Source organism: Neopelma chrysocephalum, unplaced genomic scaffold (assembly GCF_003984885.1).
Source record: "Neopelma chrysocephalum unplaced genomic scaffold, ASM398488v2 Primary Assembly neopelma1_97, whole genome shotgun sequence".
NCBI classification, from domain to species: domain Eukaryota; kingdom Metazoa; phylum Chordata; class Aves; order Passeriformes; family Pipridae; genus Neopelma; species Neopelma chrysocephalum.
Window position 1 is genome coordinate 951,135 of NW_020897760.1, and position 20,946 is coordinate 972,080.

Genomic DNA, 20,946 nt, shown 5'->3' on the forward strand with positions numbered 1-20,946 from the left:
TGGTATTTGCACTGAAGCTAAATTTTAGATCATGTGCTATAATCATGTGCTGATTATAAAAAATTAAACTCAGCCTGGTCATTTCTGACCAGCAGAAGGCAGTAAAATCACAAAACGGAAAAAAACCCACCTGACTTTGCTTCATGAACATAAAATTGGGCTGGTGAGTACACAAAAAAAGCAGGAACATCATCCTTTTATAGGATGTTCAGCTGTAATGCCAGTTCCAGACAGTCGAGAAATTCAAGTCAATCCTTCACAATCCTGCACTTTTTTTTTTTTAAGCCCTTGGCTCCTGATACACCCAATGAGTACTTTTAAGCAGCTTAAGACAAACAGATTAATGAAGAACCTACTTTAAAAAACACTAAAAAAAACCCCAAATCCCTCAGGGGAGTGAGAGGAGATGCAGAGGCTCTCATGTGTTTCAGAGAAGAAATAAAGCTGTGAATTGAATCGGAGCACAATGTTGGCACGGGCTGGGCTGGAGTTTGATGTTCTCCGGAGTGTGGAGATTTGGGAAGCATTTTGCTCTAATGGATTCAAAAGACACTGAAATAAAAAAAAAAAATCAATAAATACAATGGATAATCAAAACAAAAAACCCTCAAAAAAACCCCAAAACCAAAACAACAACAAAAAACCCACATAAAACCCCCCAAACAAAACCACAAAAAACCCACCAAAACCCAAACTAAAACCCCCAACAAAACAAAAAAATCCTCCCAAAAAACCCCAAAGAGAGAAACGCTGTTAGAGGGCAGCTGCCGGTCCCGTGACGGGCCGGGCTTCCCGCTCTCGCCCGCCTTCCTGAGGTTTCGCCTCCAGCCACAGCCCGGCCCCCCCATTCCCCTCAGCCCGCTCCCCCGCCCCCTCTATCCTTTTCCTCCCTCCCTCCTCTTCCTCCCTCAATCCCTCCTCTTCCTCCCTCTTCCTCCCTCCCGCCTCCCAGCCGCACTCCCGCCGGACTACAACTCCCAGCACGCCCCGCGCGCCCCGCACGGCCCGTCTCGCCGCGCCCCCGCCGCGGTGCCCGCCGGGAGTTGTAGTTCCCCGCCGCTCCGCCGCGGCAGGCGCAGCGCCGGGAGGCCGCTGGCTCCCCGGGCGGCCCCGGGATGGCGGGGGCGGCTCCGTGAGGGGTGAGCGAAGGGCGGGGGGCGGCGGGACGGACCCTCCGCGGTGCCGGCTCGGGCTCGCGTGTGTCCTGTGGGGTCGCGGTGTCTAGGGGCTCCCGCTTGGCTGCGAATCCTCCGTGGGTAAAGCGTTCCATCTCTGCTGCAGGATTTAAGGGGGAAAAAATAATCTGGGTTTGTTTTGTTTTGTTTTTTCACCCGGCAGCTTCAAAGTATCGTTTTTAACTGTCTTCATATGTGTTTGCAGCTCCTTAAAAATGACCTCCGGGAATTCCTCGCCGTCGTTCTTTCGTGTGGGTTTCGCCGACTGTCGCTGCCGCTGGTTCAGGTTCTTCCCAGGTAGAAATCCAAAGCAAAAGGGCCTTAATTCCTAATTAATAGAGATAATTCGTTTCATAATTATCACGTTTAGGCTTCATTAATTTCATTTCATCTCCCATTGCGGTTGCATGGGCATGTTGCGTTTCTTTTCTGCTGTTAATGAAAACAAATCCTGTTATTGGGGAGTTTTGGGGTGTTTCTCCATCACTGTTAACAAACCATCCCCCTCGGTGGGCAAGGGGGGCTCTGAGGGGTCAGAAGTTCGTGTTTCCATTACAGGCATGTTCTGCTGCCCCACGAGGGAACATCATCCTGGGAATGTGTATTCAGATAACTTCTTACAAAAGTTATCAGTATGAAAGCATTGGCTTTAGATTTAATAATTTAATGATTTTGTGCCCCTTGGGCTTGGATCTCTATTCCCTGGGACCATCTCCTGATGCTGTTCCATTAATTTCGGTGGAACTCCTACTGATGCCTTCTTCTATTGATGGGAAGAGCCTGTGTTTTCCCAGTGGAATAAGTGTGTCTGGTTTGTGTTACCATTCTTCTTGGAAGCCCTTTTTGCATCTTTAGTATAATGCCAGGGAAGAAGTGTAACTGGAGGGAAGATAAATGTGCTGCATTGACCATTGTCTTTTGGAGGAAAATGAGCAGCTTTCTCATTTAAATAACTTTGCCTTCAGGCACTTACGGAACTATAGAGTTTGTTTCATTTCTAATTTTGGCCAGAGGAAGCTTTTATAGGAATTGGCTTTTAAGACAATCAGTGGCCTCTACATAAATGACTGTTGATGGATCGTGTGGGGACAGACAGGACCAAACACACATCCTGGAGAAGTTCATCTTACTGGTTTTGCCATCTAGAGCTGATGATATAGGCAGTTTTTCCTTTTCTTCCTAAAGAAAAAAGAGAGGAAAAAAGGCAAGAAGTTAAAACCCAGTTGGAAATTGTCTTTTTTGTCCTTCCCCTACACAATCTCAGCTTGACTCAAGACCAATCGTAGCAGGGTTGCAAGCCATTTCTTATTTTCATTGACAAGAAGTAGACTTCCCTCACATTTGTGAGCCGGCATTGCTTCTTTTTCTGTCAAAAAACAGATTTTGGTGAAATAATGATTGAAATAATGGGAAAACATGCTAAAGAGGGCTTGGGCAGCAGAGTGAAACAGTGGATCTGTGTAGCACCTTCAGGCTCTGATGATATTGCCACCCTGACATCTTCACCCTCTCTTCAATTACACTGCCAGTGATTAGGTTTTACTTAAACTGGGCTCCCAGTGGAAAGAAGCGACACAGTTCATCTGTGTCCTGCTTTTGATCTCAATTCAGGGGGGAATAACACACAGAAAGGTAAATACAGTTCTAGATTCTCCTTTTAAAGTAAGGAGGTTGTCTCCTGGCCCGAGTTTATTAATTAAACAAGATAATTCACTTTTGCTCATGTCATCCTCTGCTGTTATCAGGACTTCCTGTTGAGGCCGGAGCTCTTAATTTTTCAGTTGTCTGTGCAAGGATTTGGGCTGCCAAATATCATCCAGAAAACTTTCTGTATCAAGTAATTTCAAGGAAACCACTGACAGAATACACATGGTGAAGGAAGCTGTTAATTAATAGCAAATTTCCTGTTACAGAAAGGGCAGATTTCACCTTAAAAGCAACCTAAATTGGTAATACTATAGGAAGAACATATACTACCTTTATCCCTGTTTCTAAGAAATCTGGTAAAATGGGACAGAACTCCCTCCATAGTCCACCTGCCCCATTTGAAAGACAAAAAGTGCTTGTTGTATTGTATTCAGCAGAAAAGAACAGCATCTATTCTGTTTAGTGAGATGCATCTTCATCTCACTGCTGATTAAAATGGGTGTGCTTGTGTGCCAGCACAGGTTATGTGCTCCACATCAGTTTGCTGTGCAAGGGAGAGCTGTTGGAGAACATTATATTTTATTTAGCTTTGTGTAGTGCTTTTATTGGTGTGTTTTTGGAATTAAATTATTTTATTACTTATTCATGGAATGCGGGATTGCTTCTCAGTGTCTGGTAGTGGAGGATTCTGCGAGTTTATTGCTGTTTCTGGCCATGTTGTGCTTAAGTACCTGAGTGGGGGATGCTGTGCCCATGGATGTGTTTATATTTGTGTTTTTCCAGCAGCAGAACTGAAAGCCTTACAAGACAGCGATGGCTTTTTCTCTAGGATTTGAATATGGAGGCCACAGGGACAGATGAAGTAGAAAAGATAAAATCAAAGTTTATGTCTGCATGGCACAACATGAAATACAGTAAGTGGAGCAGTGTCTGGTAAGATCCTGTCTCCATTGAAAGGAATGGAATGTTTCTTTTTGACATGAATGGGATCATGATTCAGAAACATAACTAATTAATAATAAAAATGCAATATGGCCTTTGAAACAGTTTTTTCTTTGATACTGTAAACAGTGACTAAAAAACTTCTTTAGCTTTTCATTTTTCAAATAGATTTGCATAATTTCTTTTTAAATTACTTACTTTGAAAACAGTAAATACATTATGTAAATGATGCTTGATTTGCATAGACTTTAAAACAGGGATAATATGGAATCATCTGCATAAAGTTTATTTTTAAATGTACTTTTCTGGAAAAAATAGGACAGTGTGTGAGATACAAACTCCACTGAAGAATCTACTTCACACCCTTGAGTAATGTCCTTTTCCACAGCTGAACATCAATAATTTATTTATGAACAACCAGGTTTTCAAGTGTGCCCTTTACTAATCTGTCCTTGATTATTTTGCTTTCCCTTTAGAACTGAGGTTGCTCAGATTTACCATCAGGTTTCTGATAAATTTTGTTAATTCCCATAACTGAGCCTTGGAGATGTCTGACAAGATGAAAAGATACTTTGTTTTCTACTTTCTTTAAGGCTACCACATGATTGAAGGGGAATAGTAGCCATTGCACCCTATATGTAATTTATTATGAGACCAAAACCCCATTTCGAGACCCCTGGTGGCCTAGTGGTTAGCGTGCAGGACTTTCACTGCTGCGACCACGAGTTCAAATCCCGGTCTCCTGGCCTGATGGAGGTCGTTAGCCCTGTGTGGCCATCCATCTATGAGAAGGACACTCTAAACAAACCTACGTCCTGAGGACCTCACTGCCATTGTCCAAGCTTGCTTGGCCCCGGCAGATGAACCTTAGGATTAAAGGGTGGGCTCAGTTCAGCGCAGGCTGTGTCTCACCTAAAAAATCCATTGCGCAGGCTGGAAAGGTAAAAGACCTTTCCCAAAATCTTCGTTTGCGAAGATGGGCCATTATATATATTAAAACCCCATTTCAATACTTTTTTGTTTTATTCCTCTTTCAAAGGTTACCTTTGGCTTAACCAGATGCTGTCAGCAATTCTTTTTTGGAATACTTCAGTCACAAATTTGTATTTGTTTTGCATCTATTTTAGGTTGGGTGTTGAAAACAAAAACTTACTTCAGCAGAAACTCTCCAGTCTTTCTGCTGGGAAAATGTTACCACTTCAAAACTGAGGGTGAGTACAGAGCACATCCCTTATTCTAGTCTTACTCAGCAGGAGGTCTGTGGATGAATTTTTAATCTTCTGGAAAGACGGTCATTAACAACAACCAAATTCAAAATGTAAATATGAAAAGCTTAGAAAATACTCATTGAAATGTCCGCCACTAATGCCACCCATCCTCATTTATTCAGATTTTGCACTGAAGCCTTGTTCTTTCTGTGAATATTAGTGTTGTAATTTGCACTTTACTTCATTTACCATCAATTTGAGAATTTTTTTCTAAAAACCTCCTGGTTGAAATGGGGACAATACCTATACCAGGAGTCACTACACCAACACCTTCATTATCATTTTCCGGTGTGCAGTTTCCTAAGTCTCTCTCTCTCTATTTGACCATTTACAGTTGGGTGAATTAAGCAGTTACTTGCAGGTCAGTGATTCCACTGGCATGGTGATGTCTGCATTGCTCTTTTTTTATTTTTCCTTTTTTTTTTCATCTGGCCCATTTCTGTTACATTTGCTTTCCAGTTTTCCTTTCTTGTATTTGGAGTGATTGTTACTTTTTGTAAATTTGCTCTGTTTTCTAATTGAATATTGTATTCAATTACTTGCTTTCTAATAGAAGTACCATACCAAGTTATAACTTAAACTGTGCTTTGCCTTCCAGAATCTGGTGAGCTCTCTACAGATGGGGCCAATTTTGATAAAATCAACACAGAGATTTCAGGAAATGTTGAGGAGTTCCGTAAAGATTTTATTTCCAGAATCTGGCTGACATACAGAGAGGAATTCCCTCAGATAAAGGGGTCCGCGTTAACCACAGACTGTGGCTGGGGCTGCACACTGAGAACTGGGCAGATGCTGCTGGCTCAGGGCCTTATGCTTCATTTTCTTGGGAGAGGTGAGTTATGGGGGAACATCTGTGTGTGGGATCAGCAGGGGCCTTCTGTCAGAGCAGCATGGCCTTGGTGTATCCCAAACCTGAAGTGCAAGCTGGTTTTGCTTCTGGAATCCTCATTGCTGTTGGAATTGTCCCATTGCGTCAGTGATTCAGCTTGTCCTACCCTTCTATTCTGAAAAAGGGAGAACCAAAGGAAGCTTCTGTGGTATTTTCAGTATCCAACTGTGAAGTAAAATATCGCAAAAACTTTGTGATCCTCTGCCTGGGTGTTCTCCTTATCCATGTACATGTCCAGTTCCCTTGAAACTCAGTCATTTCTCGAACTCAAGATGTGGGAATGAGTTGCAGAGACCATAGCTGTGGGCTATGGTAAAAGTGAACAGTTTCTTTTATCATCTTTTATCAGTTTTAAAGCTGTACATTATTGAATTTCTCCTAGTATTAATATATTGAGTTCCTGGAAGGATTTTAATCTAACTTCAATACTTCATTCTCTGTGTGGAAATTGTCACTATGTCATTTCCTCCCTTCCCTCCCGTGTACTTAGAGAGGAACTTCCCATTTTTCCTTGCCATTGTCTATCCAAAACACTCCCTCAGTCCCAGCCAGATGAAGCAGCTTCAGGAGCCATGAGACACTTTCTGCTGTCACAGGCTGAGTCTGCATGTCCTCCCTGTTCTTCCAGGCTGAACCATGTCCTGCAGAGAGGTATTTTAGGTTCTCATAGTTTCTTTCCATCCTCTTCCCAATTCCTTTCATAATCTCCCACATTGCCCCTTTCAAACACTCAGCCATGTCCTCTGTCCCCACTGGTTGTTGTCAGAATGATCCAAGACGCGGGGCCTGAACCACCCGCGCGTGTGTGAGAGAACACAGTGTATTGTTTGCTCAGCCCTTTGTGGGATCCTGGGAATACTTCAGCAGAAGATGGTTCTGAAAGCCTGTTTTGATAATACTTTGCACTTACTGTGCAAATATGATGTAAGCTGTGAACATGATCCCAACCCAGCTGCACCACAAAGTCCCCATTCTCAGCAGTGTCGGGGCACAACTGTTGGATTGGCTTCTTGAATGTTCCTTTGGCTGGAGATATTTAAGTCGTAAAACATTTATTATCCCTTGCAACTGACTGCAGATAGCAAAATGTATGTAAATACTTCTGCTGAGAACACAAATCCCTTAAATATCACTTTTGTTATACATGCTCTTTAAAAAATTTCAGAACCTGGTCAGAAGACTCCCTGTGAGCAGGGGTGTGTAATGGCTCGTTCTGAAGTAACCCCAAACAAAAAAGCCCCAGGTTTCTATCTTTAAAATCCATGGTTCCAAAGAATTCCTTGCACTGTCCCCCATGCATCCTAATTTGGAAAGTGATGGGGTGATTCCAGAGTGCAAGCGATTCTGTGGCAATCCAGTGCACAGGAAAACGGAGTATGGATGGTCTTTCTGGACTACTTTGCTCCTCACCTGGTCTTCTGACAGCTGGTGAATTATCTTTTGAAAAGCTTTTTATGAGGTCTGGGCAGCTCTGGAAACATATTTAAGTGTTTACACGAAGTTTTTCATGGCTGTTTGCTCTTTTCCCAGAGATATTTTCATTCTGGTTTAATGGTGCTGTTTCTCTTACAAAGCAAAACTTGCCTGCAGTTTCTAGCCGAGATACTTACACTTCCACTGCCATGTGGAATGTTCCAGATATTGCTGAATGATGTTGTAAAGGAGGTTTTCTTCTAAATATTAAGGCACTGGTAGGTTTTACTTTGAAATACCTGTGCTTAAGACACTGACTGAAAGATGAAGTTGACAGTGCAGGAACATCCTGTGAGGATGTTACACTGAGCTACACATGCCTGGGTATGTGTTACAAGTAGTTGTTTGCACTTGTGAGAGAGAATTCCAGGCATCTGACTGTTCCCTAGATCTCCTGAACCCTATTCTGCTATGGGAGGAATGCTGTGTAGGATGCATCCTTAGAGAAACCTTCAGCTAAAAATGCAGGCTCTAGATACTGTGCTGAATAGCATTTAAACAAGTTTGTCTTGTAATCTAAAATCACAAATTTAGTGAACGAAGAAATCCTGCCTATTTTTCTTCTGATCTGCTTGGACATTTTGCCAGGAAGAAGTGTTTGTTTTTACATCAATGATTTCTCAGGTTTGCTTGTTTTTCTTTTTTAATAACTGACAAACCAGAAGAATTAAAACCAGCTTTTGAAACTTCTTTTTTGACGTGGATAAAAGGTTGGAAGGGGCTGCTCAGGGAGGTGGTGGAGTCACTGTCCCTGGAGGTGTTTAAGAAGAGAATGGATGTGACGCTTGGTGCCATGGTCTAGTAGACAAGGTGGTGTCAGGTCAAAGGTTGGACTTGATGATCTCAGAGCTCTTCTCCAACCTAGTTGATTCTGTGATTCTCTTTTTGAATAGTACTGAATAGCTAATGTTCATATTTTTAATATGTAAGAGAGTTCTGACCTGTGTCTTGTAACCAAGTATCTCTTGCTTATTCAGCCGACTGGGATGGTGCAGTATCAGATAACAAAAACTCCTAACAACAACTGGGTTATTATATTTCACCTGTAATTCAGCAGAAAATAAAAGGAAACCAGAATTACTGAAACTACTCTGCTGGAATTCTTTGTTTACATTTCAACAGCAACATTTGCAGCTCAGAGTGTAAAATACATAGTATTCCTTTAAAGAGCATGGAGAACAAAGGGAAGTGCTTTGCTTAATATAGCAGAAAGTTAATATTAAGCCTGATTAACCTTGCTTTCCTTGCTGCAGCCTGGGTGTGGCCGGAGGCGCTGGACATGGACTCGGACTCGGAGTCCTGGACATCCCACACGGTGCGGAAGCTCACGGCATCCTTCGAGGCGTCGCTCACGGCCGAGAGGGACCCCAAGATCCTGCCCCAGCCACAGGCACAGTCCCAGCGGGGCACGAGGAGGAACTGGGATGTCAACGAGAGGAGAAACGAAGCTTATCACAGAAAAATAATATCTTGGTTTGGTGACTCCCCACTGGCAGCTTTTGGCCTGCACCAGTTGATAGAATATGGGAAGAAGTCCGGGAAAATGGCGGGGGATTGGTATGGCCCGGCCGTCGTCGCTCACATTTTAAGGTAAAAAAATACCTTTATTCTTTGTTACATCACAGAGAAGCATTTCAGGCTGTCCTGAGATTACTTCAGCCTAGCTAAGCATCGGACTGGTCATTATTGGCTTTGTAAAATGCCCATATTAGGAGCAATTCTGGAGATTTTCCAGAGGCAGGTAGGGAAATAGCATTCAGTCCCTGCACCTACTGCTGAGCTTTTATCAATCTTATTTCAGGAAAAAAGGCAATATTCCTGTTTTCCTGTACAATCCCAAGTATCTCTCGCAAACCTTTTCAGTAGAGCTGCATTTAATGAAATGTTCTAAAAACTAACCACTCTTTCAACCTTGGAACATGCATAACATTAGAGGGTCTTTTTTTTTTTTATACTGTAACCTGGGGGCTGTAATGTACTGATAGTGTAATGAAATGTCAGAGCTAAAATTGATGTTTTCAGCATTTCTTTGCACACATCAAATTCTTGTGAAACTGTAAATGTATGGGACTATTAATATTATAATTATATCCCAGTAAAAGTAAAGGGTCTGTGACATTCAGTGTGGTTAAAAAAAAAAGTCGAAAGTCAAATTTCTCTATACTGTGTGCCTTGATATGCCATTTCTTTGAATATTTTTGGGGTTTTTTTATAGTCTTATATGCTTATTTTCTTAGTGGGTTCCAGTTTATCCATAAACTGAACCACTACTAAGTTATTTAAGCAGCAGAAGCCAAAGTTCATACATTTATATGTACATGCTTATATGTAGATATAAATAGAAAAATTTGATATTTAGTGTGCAAGTATGTTAATTGGAAGTGCAGCTGAACTGAATAATGAGGTGTATATGTGTCATACCTGCAGATTCATACAGGGGTGTAGGAGTTTAGCACTATTAATGTGTTTTATTCTGCTTTTTTCTGGTGATGGGAGCTGTCAGAATTCTTTTTGCTGGCTTTAATAAATTACCTATGAAATTCTCTATTTCCCTAATGGGAGCAGGCAGGGATTTGGTGCAGAATTACACTCACCACAAGCCCAATGGTGATTTCCAGCCCTGCAAAGGTTTCCTTTCCTGGATCTTTCTCTCTTACAGCAGCACTAACAATGTACAGCTCCCTCATAACTTGGGAACGACTGTATTAAAAGATTCCTCAAAATATAGTGTGAAATAAAGGGATAGTGACCATTTAATGCAAGTGTATGTTGAAGTCAAAGGCTAATCTTTTATTTTGAACACTTTCATTTCTTTACAAATGTTGTCCTTGATTGATGGCCATGGTTCTGATTATCAACGTATATTTTCTTTTAGCTTTTAGGCCCATTACACTTATTCTCCTGAGGAGAGCCTAATATTGTAATTCTATTTTTCAAAGTTTTGGTGAAACCCTACAGCTTTTTGTGTCTAGTCTTTATTTCCATAGACACCAGGTGCTAATTTGTGGCTGGTTACATGAAGTGAGGTCAAAGAGAGAGATGAAAATAATATTTTTGTCAATAAACTTAGCCTTTATCATCAATATACATGACAAAAAATTGCTATAAACGGAAAGAAATGAGGTAGTGAATAGGAATTCCCTTATAAGTTAATGTGGGGTTTGGGGCTTTTTTTGTGGTTTTCATTGTTTCATTGTCATCTTTGCTTGGGTAAAACATGTTGCCATATACACTGGAACTTGGTATCCAGTGTTTAAAAACAAATAAAAAAACCCACCCTCCACCTGTATTTATCAGGAAGGGGAGATATCTTGAATTAAACAAAACAACACCCCCCTCCAAAAAAAAAAAACCAAAAAAACCTTTACCAAACAATTAAACCCAACCTCTTTCTAAAAAAAAGATATTATGTTTATTTGCTGTTAATTTTTTTAAATGAGAGATTAATTAAATAGTTTGTGTTTCTACTTAGAAAAGCTGTTGAAGAAGCAAAAGACCCTGAGCTGCAAGGAGTAACAGTCTATGTTGCTCAGGACTGTACAGGTAAATGTTGTGATTTTGTGGATTTTTGCAAACATTTTAGATGCTTTTTGTGCCTTTCAGTAAGCACTTAACAGTAGAACTCTAAAGGAAAATTAAAACTAAAAAATGGGTCCACAAAATTGAGATTATGTAGACAAAGGGGTTCTTGATATATGGAGATTCTCTTTGTATCTTCCTTGTTTGGTATCTTACAGTCTCAAATCCAAGCACAGTGGAGCCAAGTTCAGCTGCAACAAGTTTAGTTATGTCAGAACTGAGCCTGGGATGGGGCAGACAGGACCCACATCCCTGGGCAGTCCAGCAAACTGGATTAAACATACACTATTCAATCAAACCAGTCTCACCTGACTTACAATGACAGTGAAACTTAAAATTCTAATAATTTTTTCCCTTCTTTGTCCTGGGATGATTTTTCCATCTCTCTCAGTTTGGGGGGAATAAGCAATAACACAGCATTAAGTTTTTACCCTCATTTTCAATGCCTGTGTTGTGTTAACTTTAGGCAGTGAGCTTGAGTATCGATTAAAATCAGTTATTGCCTTTTTCCCTTTAACATGCAGATGTTTCTGTTAGTTGTAGGCTTTCAAGTTTTAATTATTCCTTTTAGAGGTTTATATGCAGTGAATAAGTATTTATTGGCTTCCTCCTAACCTACCCTTCTGCATTTCCTTGGCAATGTAACTTAGCAGCAGCAATGACCATTCTACAAAATACTGCTGAAAATGAGGAGATATAACACTGGTTTTGATCAGACTCAGCCAGGGTTGTGTTTCAGGAGCACAGGAAGATTTGGAAGGGCTGCAGTTTTATTTTGTCAGACTTTGTGATGCCTTATTGTAGGTGTGTCTCTAAAACTGGAGGTTGTATTTGAAATTTGAGTATTTTCATGTGTCTTCTTTCAGTCTACAGCTCCGATGTCATTGACAGACAATGTTCTTTCATGGATTCTGGAAAAGCAGGCACAAAAGCTGTTATTATATTAGTTCCTGTGAGACTCGGTGGAGAGAGAACAAACACGGACTACTTGGAGTTTGTAAAGGTATGAAATGAGAGTTCAATCATTTTTCAAAGAGTAGCACAAGGGGATATGAAAAGCAGCTCCACGATGGTAATTCTCTCCATTAAACGTGTGGTGGGGATTTTACAGTTGAAGGTTGTAAAGTTTGACTTTACAGATTTTAAATTTCCCTATTACAAGATCAGACATAATTGCAGAGCACATGATGTCCCTTGGTAAAGCAGTGATAACTGTCCTGCTCCTGCAGCACCGCCTGGAAAGACATTAATGCAGTGGCTCAAATTACAAATGGTAATTTAATATAGCACGACTCTAATAGCATATGTAACTAAGGATCAGGCAGCGTTTTAAAATATAAATATACTCAAGTCCTTAGTCTGCTTCTTATTTTCTTAAATATCAAATGGTTTAGTTGTTGCTTGTCTGTTCTTCACATTTTCTTATGTCTTTTTCTTCTCCTGAACAGAGGGGATGCAGTTACTTGATATGTCTAGTCACTATTCAAGTATTTACTCACTATCTCGATGAATGTTTGAGGGCAGCAATCCAGGAGTAGCGAACAGTTACCACAAATAAAAATGAACTGGAAACAAGTAAAACTCAAGGAGAAAGCAGAGGGGAGGAAGGTCTGGGCTGTCCTTTCTTTTTCCAACAGGGGTTCTGCTGACACCTGAGGATGTGCTGCAATCCTGCCTCTTGCTTCTCTTAGGGAAGCTCTTGTTCTCTTAGCCCTGCTGCTTTTATTTAATTTTCTATACTGCTTTTTATCTATCTTTAAATTCTTGGTTTCATTTTTAAAATGCCACAATGTGATAGCAAGAGCAAAAGCTGAGTCTGTAACATTATTTTTTGTGACTGTCTCTTCACTGTAAAATGTCAGGAAAACATTTGGTTTTTACTGGCATGGGAAGACAGACGAGTGGAGCCTTTTAAGTGATGAACTTAAATTGTTATTCTTTCCTGATTATTTTCCTTGTATTTTCAGGCAGCTGGTTTTGGAAAAGTTTTAGTTTTAGCCAGTACAGCTGGTTCACTGTGTGATTCCTGCTGTCACTTCCCAGGCCTTTTCCTGCCCTTTGCAGGCTGATGGAGGCTGTGATAAGAGGGCTTTCAATTGCATGAATTAGTCACTCCAGTCTCTGCCTTGACTGGTCACAAGAAGTGACTGAATTTCTTAGAGTCTGAATTTAAGTTAAAAATGCAGATTTTAGAATGTAGCACGAGAGGTAATTTCTACAAAGGATTTTATATTTATGGATGAAAATTGATAAATTTTTTATAATTCACTTTTACAAGAAGCTTCCCATAGATGAAGCAGTTATCCATTACTCTGGCTAGCTTTGCTCCTCTCTGTTCCACTGGCAAAGGATGTGTCTCCTTGGCTGATTGAGCCTTTGCCTCTGATCTGCCTGAATGTTCTGTGATTCTCAGCCCTCAAGGAGCGTTTTCTAAGAAAACCTCATTCGTATTTTAAATAAATTTTCTAAGAAAGCTTCTCATTCATATTTTAAATAAGCATCACGTTTTTAACCCATATAAACCATCCTGAATTTGACTCTGTAGCATCTCAGATAAGGTTTTTAAGTGACTTTATCATTGTGTAAGCAGGGAAAATTTCATCTCGAGAAGCTTTGGTGTTCATAATATAAAAATAACAATCTTTTTGTTGAGAGAAATGTTCCCCACTTACACAGTGATAATGTGATGGTTTTACTTTGAATGGTTGATCTTTTAGAGGAGAGGATTGAGGTATGTCTGCCAGTTAATGAAGATCTCCTGTGCCTCAGCTGACAGTCTTCTGGGTCATGTTCCTGGTTCGGGCATCCAGAGCTTGTGGGGATAGAGGAATTTTAGTCACTTAAACTGTAGAAATGTTCTCAGCTTGGCAAAACTGTTGTCTACAGGTAAATCCTTCTCCCCAGCACTAGCAAGTATATCCACAAAATCAGCATTTTATTAAGTAATAAGTCTGCTGAGTTGATCCTAACCCTTTTCAGCCTGGATGAGCAGAAATACTGTAGCCCATGGTTGAGACCCCAGCTCTTTCGGTCTTTAGTGGATCCTGGTTTTGCCATGGGTGGAAGAGTCTATTCCTTTCTTTTCACCTCCAGACTAAAACAATTCCTGTATTTCACCCCTTTAAATTAGGTGTATTTGTATTGTCCCTTTCCCAAAGGTGCTACTACAGATGGTTCTGATTCCTCTGCCCTCACAGGCAACATCCAGAGAGATTTATGGGGCCTGTCTGTTGTGTGTTTGTCTCTCCTCCCTGGATTTTGGGCGGCTGTTTTTAGAGCTGGGTCTTGTAATTAGTCTTGCTCCAACTGGCATTTGATGTAGAAGTTGATACTCAGGCCAGACTTGTCCATTTGAATGCAAAAAGAAGACTCCCCAGGGCCCCAGAATGTAAATGTTTATGAAAGCTGTAAATCTCAATACTTGGGTATATTTTGACTAAGCAAGTTGTGCTCAGTTTGTATGACATTATGTTTTATCTCCTCCCCCAAAATAATACTGCCTATTCTCTCAATGTGTGGGCATCTCGTGGAAAGGGAGGACTTTCTCTGGAATATCTGGTATGTGTTTTCACTTTGGTCAAGCCCCAGAAAGTCATGGAGTCAGTCTTTAAAAAAAAAAAGAAAATTAATTATTTGTCTAAAACAAGTAAAGAGCAAATATTTCAGTTTAAAACTTACTCTGTTTAACACTTACTCTGTTTAACACTGTCCTAATGATTTAATCTTCTTCTTGTAGGGAATTTTGAGCCTGGAGTACTGTGTTGGAATTATTGGTGGCAGACCCAAGCAGTCGTATTACTTTGCTGGATTCCAAGGTTAGTGTTTTAATGTGTTATGTCTCTTCAATAGTTTTTTCTCTGAGTTAGGAAGTTAATATCAAACCAGTGGGAAATAGCATGATTAAAATAGCAAAATGAGTACCTTATTAATTCATCACATCTCCCCAAGTCCAGCCATTTGTCATTTACCCCACAGAGTAATTGGATTCTCTAAAATGTACATTTAATTTCCGTTGTTGCATAAACAAGGCATAATTTATCTGTTTCACCAAACTTGAGGAGCGTTTGCTGTTCCTGCCTGGCAGTTCTTATTTACCTATTTGCTCTTCCCTGCTTTAAGTGGTGTTAGTTGATGCCTAAATGACAAGCAATATATTCTCCCTGTCAGGATGAAGCAGCGCGATACATTTTTCATACGCAAACTCCAGAATATAATTGTGTGTTTGTAAAAGTAATTTTATCACCAAAAATTAAATGACAGTTTCATCACTTTATAAAAATTCTGCTTATACAAGCATATTTGATTATGCGAAAGTTAATCTGTCCTGCAAAAACCAATGCTTCAGTCAATGAGTATCAGCCTGGCAAGCAGTTACTTGCTGGCTTTTTTTCCAGCTGTTCTGCATAGAAATTGGATTGTAAGCAGTGTAATAATAAGGTGTTTTTTGAATTACTTGTCTTCTGTTTTGTCCTTGTAGATGACAGTTTGATTTACATGGATCCTCATTACTGCCAATCTTTTGTAGATGTCAGCATAAAGGATTTCCCTCTTGAGGTACTGTGGATATAGACCTGGCACTGTTTTCTTCCCATATGAATCAAACACTAATTATTTAGAGATGTTCTAGCTAGCTGCAGCTTTATGGTTTTACAGTTACATGTTATTTATCAATGTCCTGCCCTTCTTTATAGGCCTATAATCAACAAAAATGACCAGAGGTTAAATCTCAGTATGGGGTTTTAATTTTTACTTCATTAATCTTCATCTGTTTTCTTTTTAATGATCAGAGAATCTCAAAAATAGATGATCACTTCATTTAAGTAATTTTACATCATATTTGTAGATCTTAAACCTATTTAAATTTGGAGTTTGTTAGTTTGTCTTTTTGGTCATTTTATTTATGTTTTTTTTCAATTCAAATTGCAATCAGCATTGTGGAGAGAATCACTGTGGTATTCAATAGTAGGAACCTGGAAATAGATAGAGCTAAAGGAGGTTATTAGAGAACTCAATTTACAAGTACCCTGGGAAAACATTATCAGTTACAAGTAAGTGTTCAGTAGCCCCAGTACTCACAGCAGAAATCCTCAGTGCCATCCACACAAACCCTCCTTGGTCTGGTGTCCAACTTCCACAGGAAATTCCAGCAGCTCTGGATTCAGTGTAGGAACAGTCTGTGCTCAGACAGCAGCAGCTGCTCCAGAGCAGAGCTGGATCTGGATATTAGTAGTTGCTCCTCAAGCCATCATGTTCTGGGAAGTGAAATAACTCCTAAATGGGGAAACACGGCTTCAGAAATAACACAGTGCATTAAATAAGGAAGAGGAATATACATGATCGTAATACCTTAAACACAATACCATCAAATAGTATTTTGGAAAAGTACTTTTATATATATACTCATCTATCTATAGATAGATATCTGAAAGGACTTACACAGGGCTAATTTAAGTCCTAGGGCCGACTTAAAGCAAACAGTATATATTTTTCATTACTTATGCTTACAAAATGCTTTAATTAGCATGTTGCATAATATGGAAGTATAAGATTCTCTAGAAAATGAGAATGAACAAGCAAATGAACACAGCAGCAAAATGTATTGGGAAATATTCTGGCAAGAAAGTTTGGTTGTATTTAGAGCTGCTGTTAGATTTACCCTGCTGAGGTGTTTGGAGGAAGAGCTGGTGAGTCCCAGCTCTACCTATTTCCCTGTGGCAGCAGCCAGAGATGATAACCCAGATCCTTGGCCCTTTATGCTAATAACTGTTTTACTACAGTGCCTCTCTGAAGGTTTTACAGTTTAATTGGGAAACCAGACAAAAGGTGGGAAGAGCACAAAAGCAGCAGAGCTGAAGTGACTTCCTTAAGGTCACGCCGTAGCTCAGTGGCCAAGCTACAAAAAATACACATCTTTTTGGTCTCTGTTGCCATGACTCATCCTCCAGATTGTGCTGCAGACGGGCATTAATAGGAACTTCCAAATAATAATAAGGTTTTAAACTGTATTTTGAAGGTATGCGAGCTGCCAACTGGGCTTGCTCGCATCCTAATGCTTCCTGCAGATGGGAAATAGATTGCAATTTAATGCTTGGTGCATTTAATAGTATTATATCTTTGTCCAGAAATGTCAAAAGTAAACAGAAATTGCTTTCTTAGTGTGGATAGTTGCTTGTTAGATTTATCTGTAGGGAGTATTTTCAAAATTGACAAATTGTCCAGAATAAGTTGGAAATCAATCCACTCTGTATTGGCTTCCAGCATCCATTTGTTTGGAGGAGTGGGAAAAAAAAAGCCTCCCCACTTCTCTTTGTTGTGCAGTGATTTGTGTAGCATTAAACCTCCTGCCTTGACAGTGCAGCCTGACTGTAGGGACAGGGCTGTTGCTGGAATGGGATGTGTGAGGCAAGGTTTGATTTATGCATTTGATGACTCAGGAATTAATATTAAAAATACAATTTAGGTACAGAAAATTTGAACAGTGAGGAGAAAAAACAGTGGCTAAAATCAGTGTTGTACAAATTGTACCAATTATCTTTGCTTGTATTTTTTTAGCAGAGGTTTAGCAGAAATATCTGTTCGGTTTGTAAGCACAAGGAAAAAGGAATATATTTTGTTGTGTGAAGCTGTTACAGATACACTTGGATTCAGTAAACCAGTGCTGTCTTCTCTAGGGTGACTCTTCTGATGGGCATAAAAAGGGATCAAATGGGTTTCTAACACACAGGCAGTGTGATGCTGGTGCTGTATCCCAATTAGATTGTAGCAGTTGTTAGTTCTCCTTTAGAGATGGAACCCAGCAGTGCTGGTCAGAGCTCTCCTGCCTCGCTCTGTCCCACTTGTTCAGACCTGTCCCGATCCTGTGCCATCCAGCTCTGCCAGAGCAGCCCTGAGCATGCACAGCTTCCCTGGGAATGGGAAAGGGAACAGCACAGAGTCTTCCCTGGAGAATATTGGTCACTGGGGGAAGTTCCTGGAACCCAGACTCAGCATTTGAGCCCGGCAGGATCCGTGTGTTGTGGAGAAGCTGGATCAGGGATGCTGGGGATTTGATGGAGGAAGGATGGCGGGATTAGAGGCAGAATTGAGGGGACTGGTTACCTCTGAGAGGCAGGTGATGAAATAATTTCAGTCGGACAATGAGCTTCACCAAAACTACAGCTCCTGTAATAAACACCCACAGAATCAGGGTAGATAGGATAGACTGATTTTTTTTCTCTGGTAAACTGAAGAAGGAGTAAAATGGGGAAGGGGGTTTTGTGTCTGTTTGTTTTTTCTTGCAGCATGGCTGCTGATAGTTCGCAGCACTGTCAGAGCATCATCTGTCATAGAAAGAGATTTCACGTTAGGAAAAATCCATTTGTAAAGCAGGGCATGTTGTTTGGCTTTTCCCTACTTGTGGATCATTGTAATATGGTTTTGCTTTTGTGGGTTTTGTGGGTTTCTGAACCCATTTCATTTACTAAAGGAAAATGCATGAGGTTGGTTTGTTCCATTATGTCTCTTTTATAGAGGCTGGGGGAGGGAAAGGGGCACTGGGCGGTGGTAGTAAAGCAGTAAGATAGTGCAAAAGCTGTTACAAATTCAATTTGCAGAAGAGCACTCACCTCCTCTGCCTTGGGAATATTCATAAAGTATTGCTGGGAGCAGCAGACCTTTGACAGATTCCAAACTAACCTGGTGGTGTGAGCAAGTTTGGGGAATGCAGCGTAAACAGCAGGAGGTTTTATGTGTCTGGGGAAGAGTGGAATTACTTGAATGTTTGGGGGGTGGAAGAAATGACTTCAAAAATGTGTGCTGGGATTTAATTCAGGTGATGCAGGGAATTGGATGTTAAGCTGTTGGAAAGGGGAAAGTAAATGCATTGGTCTGTGCCATTCTCGACTGTAACCGTGTATTTCATGTTTTTTAATCTTGAAACTTGCAGTCATTCCATTGTCCTTCTCCCAAAAAGATGTCATTCAAAAAAATGGATCCGAGCTGCACAATAGGATTTTACTGTAGGACTGTGCAGGACTTTGAGAAGGCTTCTGAAGAAATCACCAAGGTAGGTGTCCGGGTTCCCAAATCTCTTCCTCAGCCACAATGGTGTGTGGGGAAGGGAAGAGAATCAGTTTCTCTCTTCTAAGTAGACATAATTCTTTTTGTGATATTTATTGCTGCTTTTATCCAGAAATCTGGATTGTTTTTCATTCCCTCTGATTTTACCACACGTAAAAGCTGGGCAGAGCTGGGGGTGTCCATGGGAGCTGCTGCTGGAACCGCGGCAGGAGGGGCCCACGAGGTGGCACTCGTGAAGTGGGAATGTTCCCGAGCCAGCCCTGCCGAGGAGGGATGCCCCGGCCCGGGAGGGATCTGAGGAGACAGCCCGTTCTTCGGGAGGGATTGGGTTGGAAATGGCAGTATTTGATCCAGCCCAAATTGTGTATTATTCCTGGTTAGCTCAAGTGCTGTTTCTGATGGCATTTAAGGGCAGTGTGGGGATGGTTTGGGAACATAGTTTGAGGTCTGTGAGCAGGGGTCACCCATCAAACCTGTCTGATCCCGGAAAAACACTGGTATAGGTTAATTTAAGTCCAAATGTAATTAACTTTTTTCCTCCTTGATTATTACACTATGTGAGGGATTGAAATGCATCATCATTAATTTGTTTTCTGAGCTGCGGCAGCAAAAAACTGTGGTGATTTTAAAACTAGTCTATGAAAAGGATGCAGCAGCAGAAGATGGACACAATATCAACCACAGCAGTTACCACAGCAGCACAAGGAATGAATGTTTGTACAGCATTTGGAATGTCCCATTAACTGGTATTAGTACTAGAGCCAAAAAAGCATTTTTTTAAACTTAATAGTGTTTATAATCTTCAGTAGGTATTGATTTATGCTGAAGTTGTTTCTTTGGTTCTTACCCAGAGAAGTAGAAAATAGATTTAAAGAAGTGGAAGTGAATAATTCCTTGGGATTCCTTGCAGTTAGACAGCTGCATCTGCCCAGGTTCTTAGCACAAATGAGAGGTTTTCCCAAGAACTGGACTGATGGAGGGTTGAACTTGGATTCAGTTCAGAATTAATTGTTGTGGCGACAACAGTGACAGTCTAACACTGGAGTACTAAAAATATTCATGTTTATCAATAAACTTCTTTAGATACCACTGTGATGATTTCTGCAAGTTCTCCAGAGTTTCAGATTCTCTGTTCTCTCTGGTGAGATGTGGCTTGGTGACAGTTCCAGGAATCTGAACCTGGTCCCCTCAGCTCTTGTTTGGGCATTTCCCTGCCCAATTCATGTTCTGTACTTAGTGTTTCATCACCTCCCGTAGCACACGGAGAGAAGTTACTTCCTGTGGAAAAGGAAGTTTCATGGAAAACTGAGCACAGACAAGGCAGTGGAACCACAGGTGTGTTTCTACCCTTGTTTGGAGGGACCGTCATTGAAGGTGCCTTGGTGGATTGGGCACTGGGATGAAGCTTTGGGATGAGTGTACTCTTCCAAGCATTACAACAGCTAAATGCAATTAAAATAGACAAGAATAAAATAAAAAACTTCAGATCACAGTAAAAATGAAGGATTTTATTCTGATTCATTTTTTAAATTTTTTTTTAAAACATCCACTCAATCCCTGACTGCCATTTTATAAATAGTTTTAAAGATCTTTGTAGGAGGTTTTTTACTGTTTTAGATGGGTTATTCTCATGAAATCATGCGCAATGATTTTTAGTTCTACTCAGGTGTATCTCTAGGGTGATGTAGTTCTGCATGTCACTGCAGCACTGGGCTGTTTTTTTAAAGCAGGTAAGAAAAATTAAAACAAATTAAAAAATAAATCAGTGGACAAAACACCCTGAAAGGCTGAGTTGTCTTTTAGTTTTTGGCAGATTTTTATCTGCTATTAAAGGTGTTTTGCTGGTCTGTTTCAGTATTTATCATTCACCACCACCTGCTTTCTCCATGCTCAGTTTTCTTCTTTATAAATGTAG

The 20,946-nt window shown here is 40.5% G+C and overlaps 1 protein-coding gene across 4 annotated transcripts in view; it reads left to right on the forward strand.

The window, feature by feature from the left end:
* Window positions 1-1,056: 1,056 nt before the first annotated feature.
* ATG4C (autophagy related 4C cysteine peptidase) overlaps window positions 1,057-20,946 on the forward strand; it is a 34,658-nt gene continuing 14,768 nt past the window's right edge. For 3 of the 4 annotated variants that reach the window (XM_027694210.1, XM_027694211.1, XM_027694208.1), the window contains exons 1-11: window positions 1,057-1,139; window positions 1,381-1,472; window positions 3,606-3,736; window positions 4,892-4,975; window positions 5,631-5,864; window positions 8,648-8,984; window positions 10,867-10,937; window positions 11,840-11,976; window positions 14,710-14,788; window positions 15,451-15,527; window positions 18,898-19,017. In XM_027694210.1, coding sequence (XP_027550011.1) covers window positions 3,661-3,736; window positions 4,892-4,975; window positions 5,631-5,864; window positions 8,648-8,984; window positions 10,867-10,937; window positions 11,840-11,976; window positions 14,710-14,788; window positions 15,451-15,527; window positions 18,898-19,017 — 1,215 coding nt within the window. In that variant the 5' untranslated portion in view covers window positions 1,057-1,139; window positions 1,381-1,472; window positions 3,606-3,660. The remainder of the gene's footprint in view (window positions 1,140-1,380; window positions 1,473-3,605; window positions 3,737-4,891; window positions 4,976-5,630; window positions 5,865-8,647; window positions 8,985-10,866; window positions 10,938-11,839; window positions 11,977-14,709; window positions 14,789-15,450; window positions 15,528-18,897; window positions 19,018-20,946) is intronic. The other variant, XM_027694209.1, reaches the window with a different exon arrangement.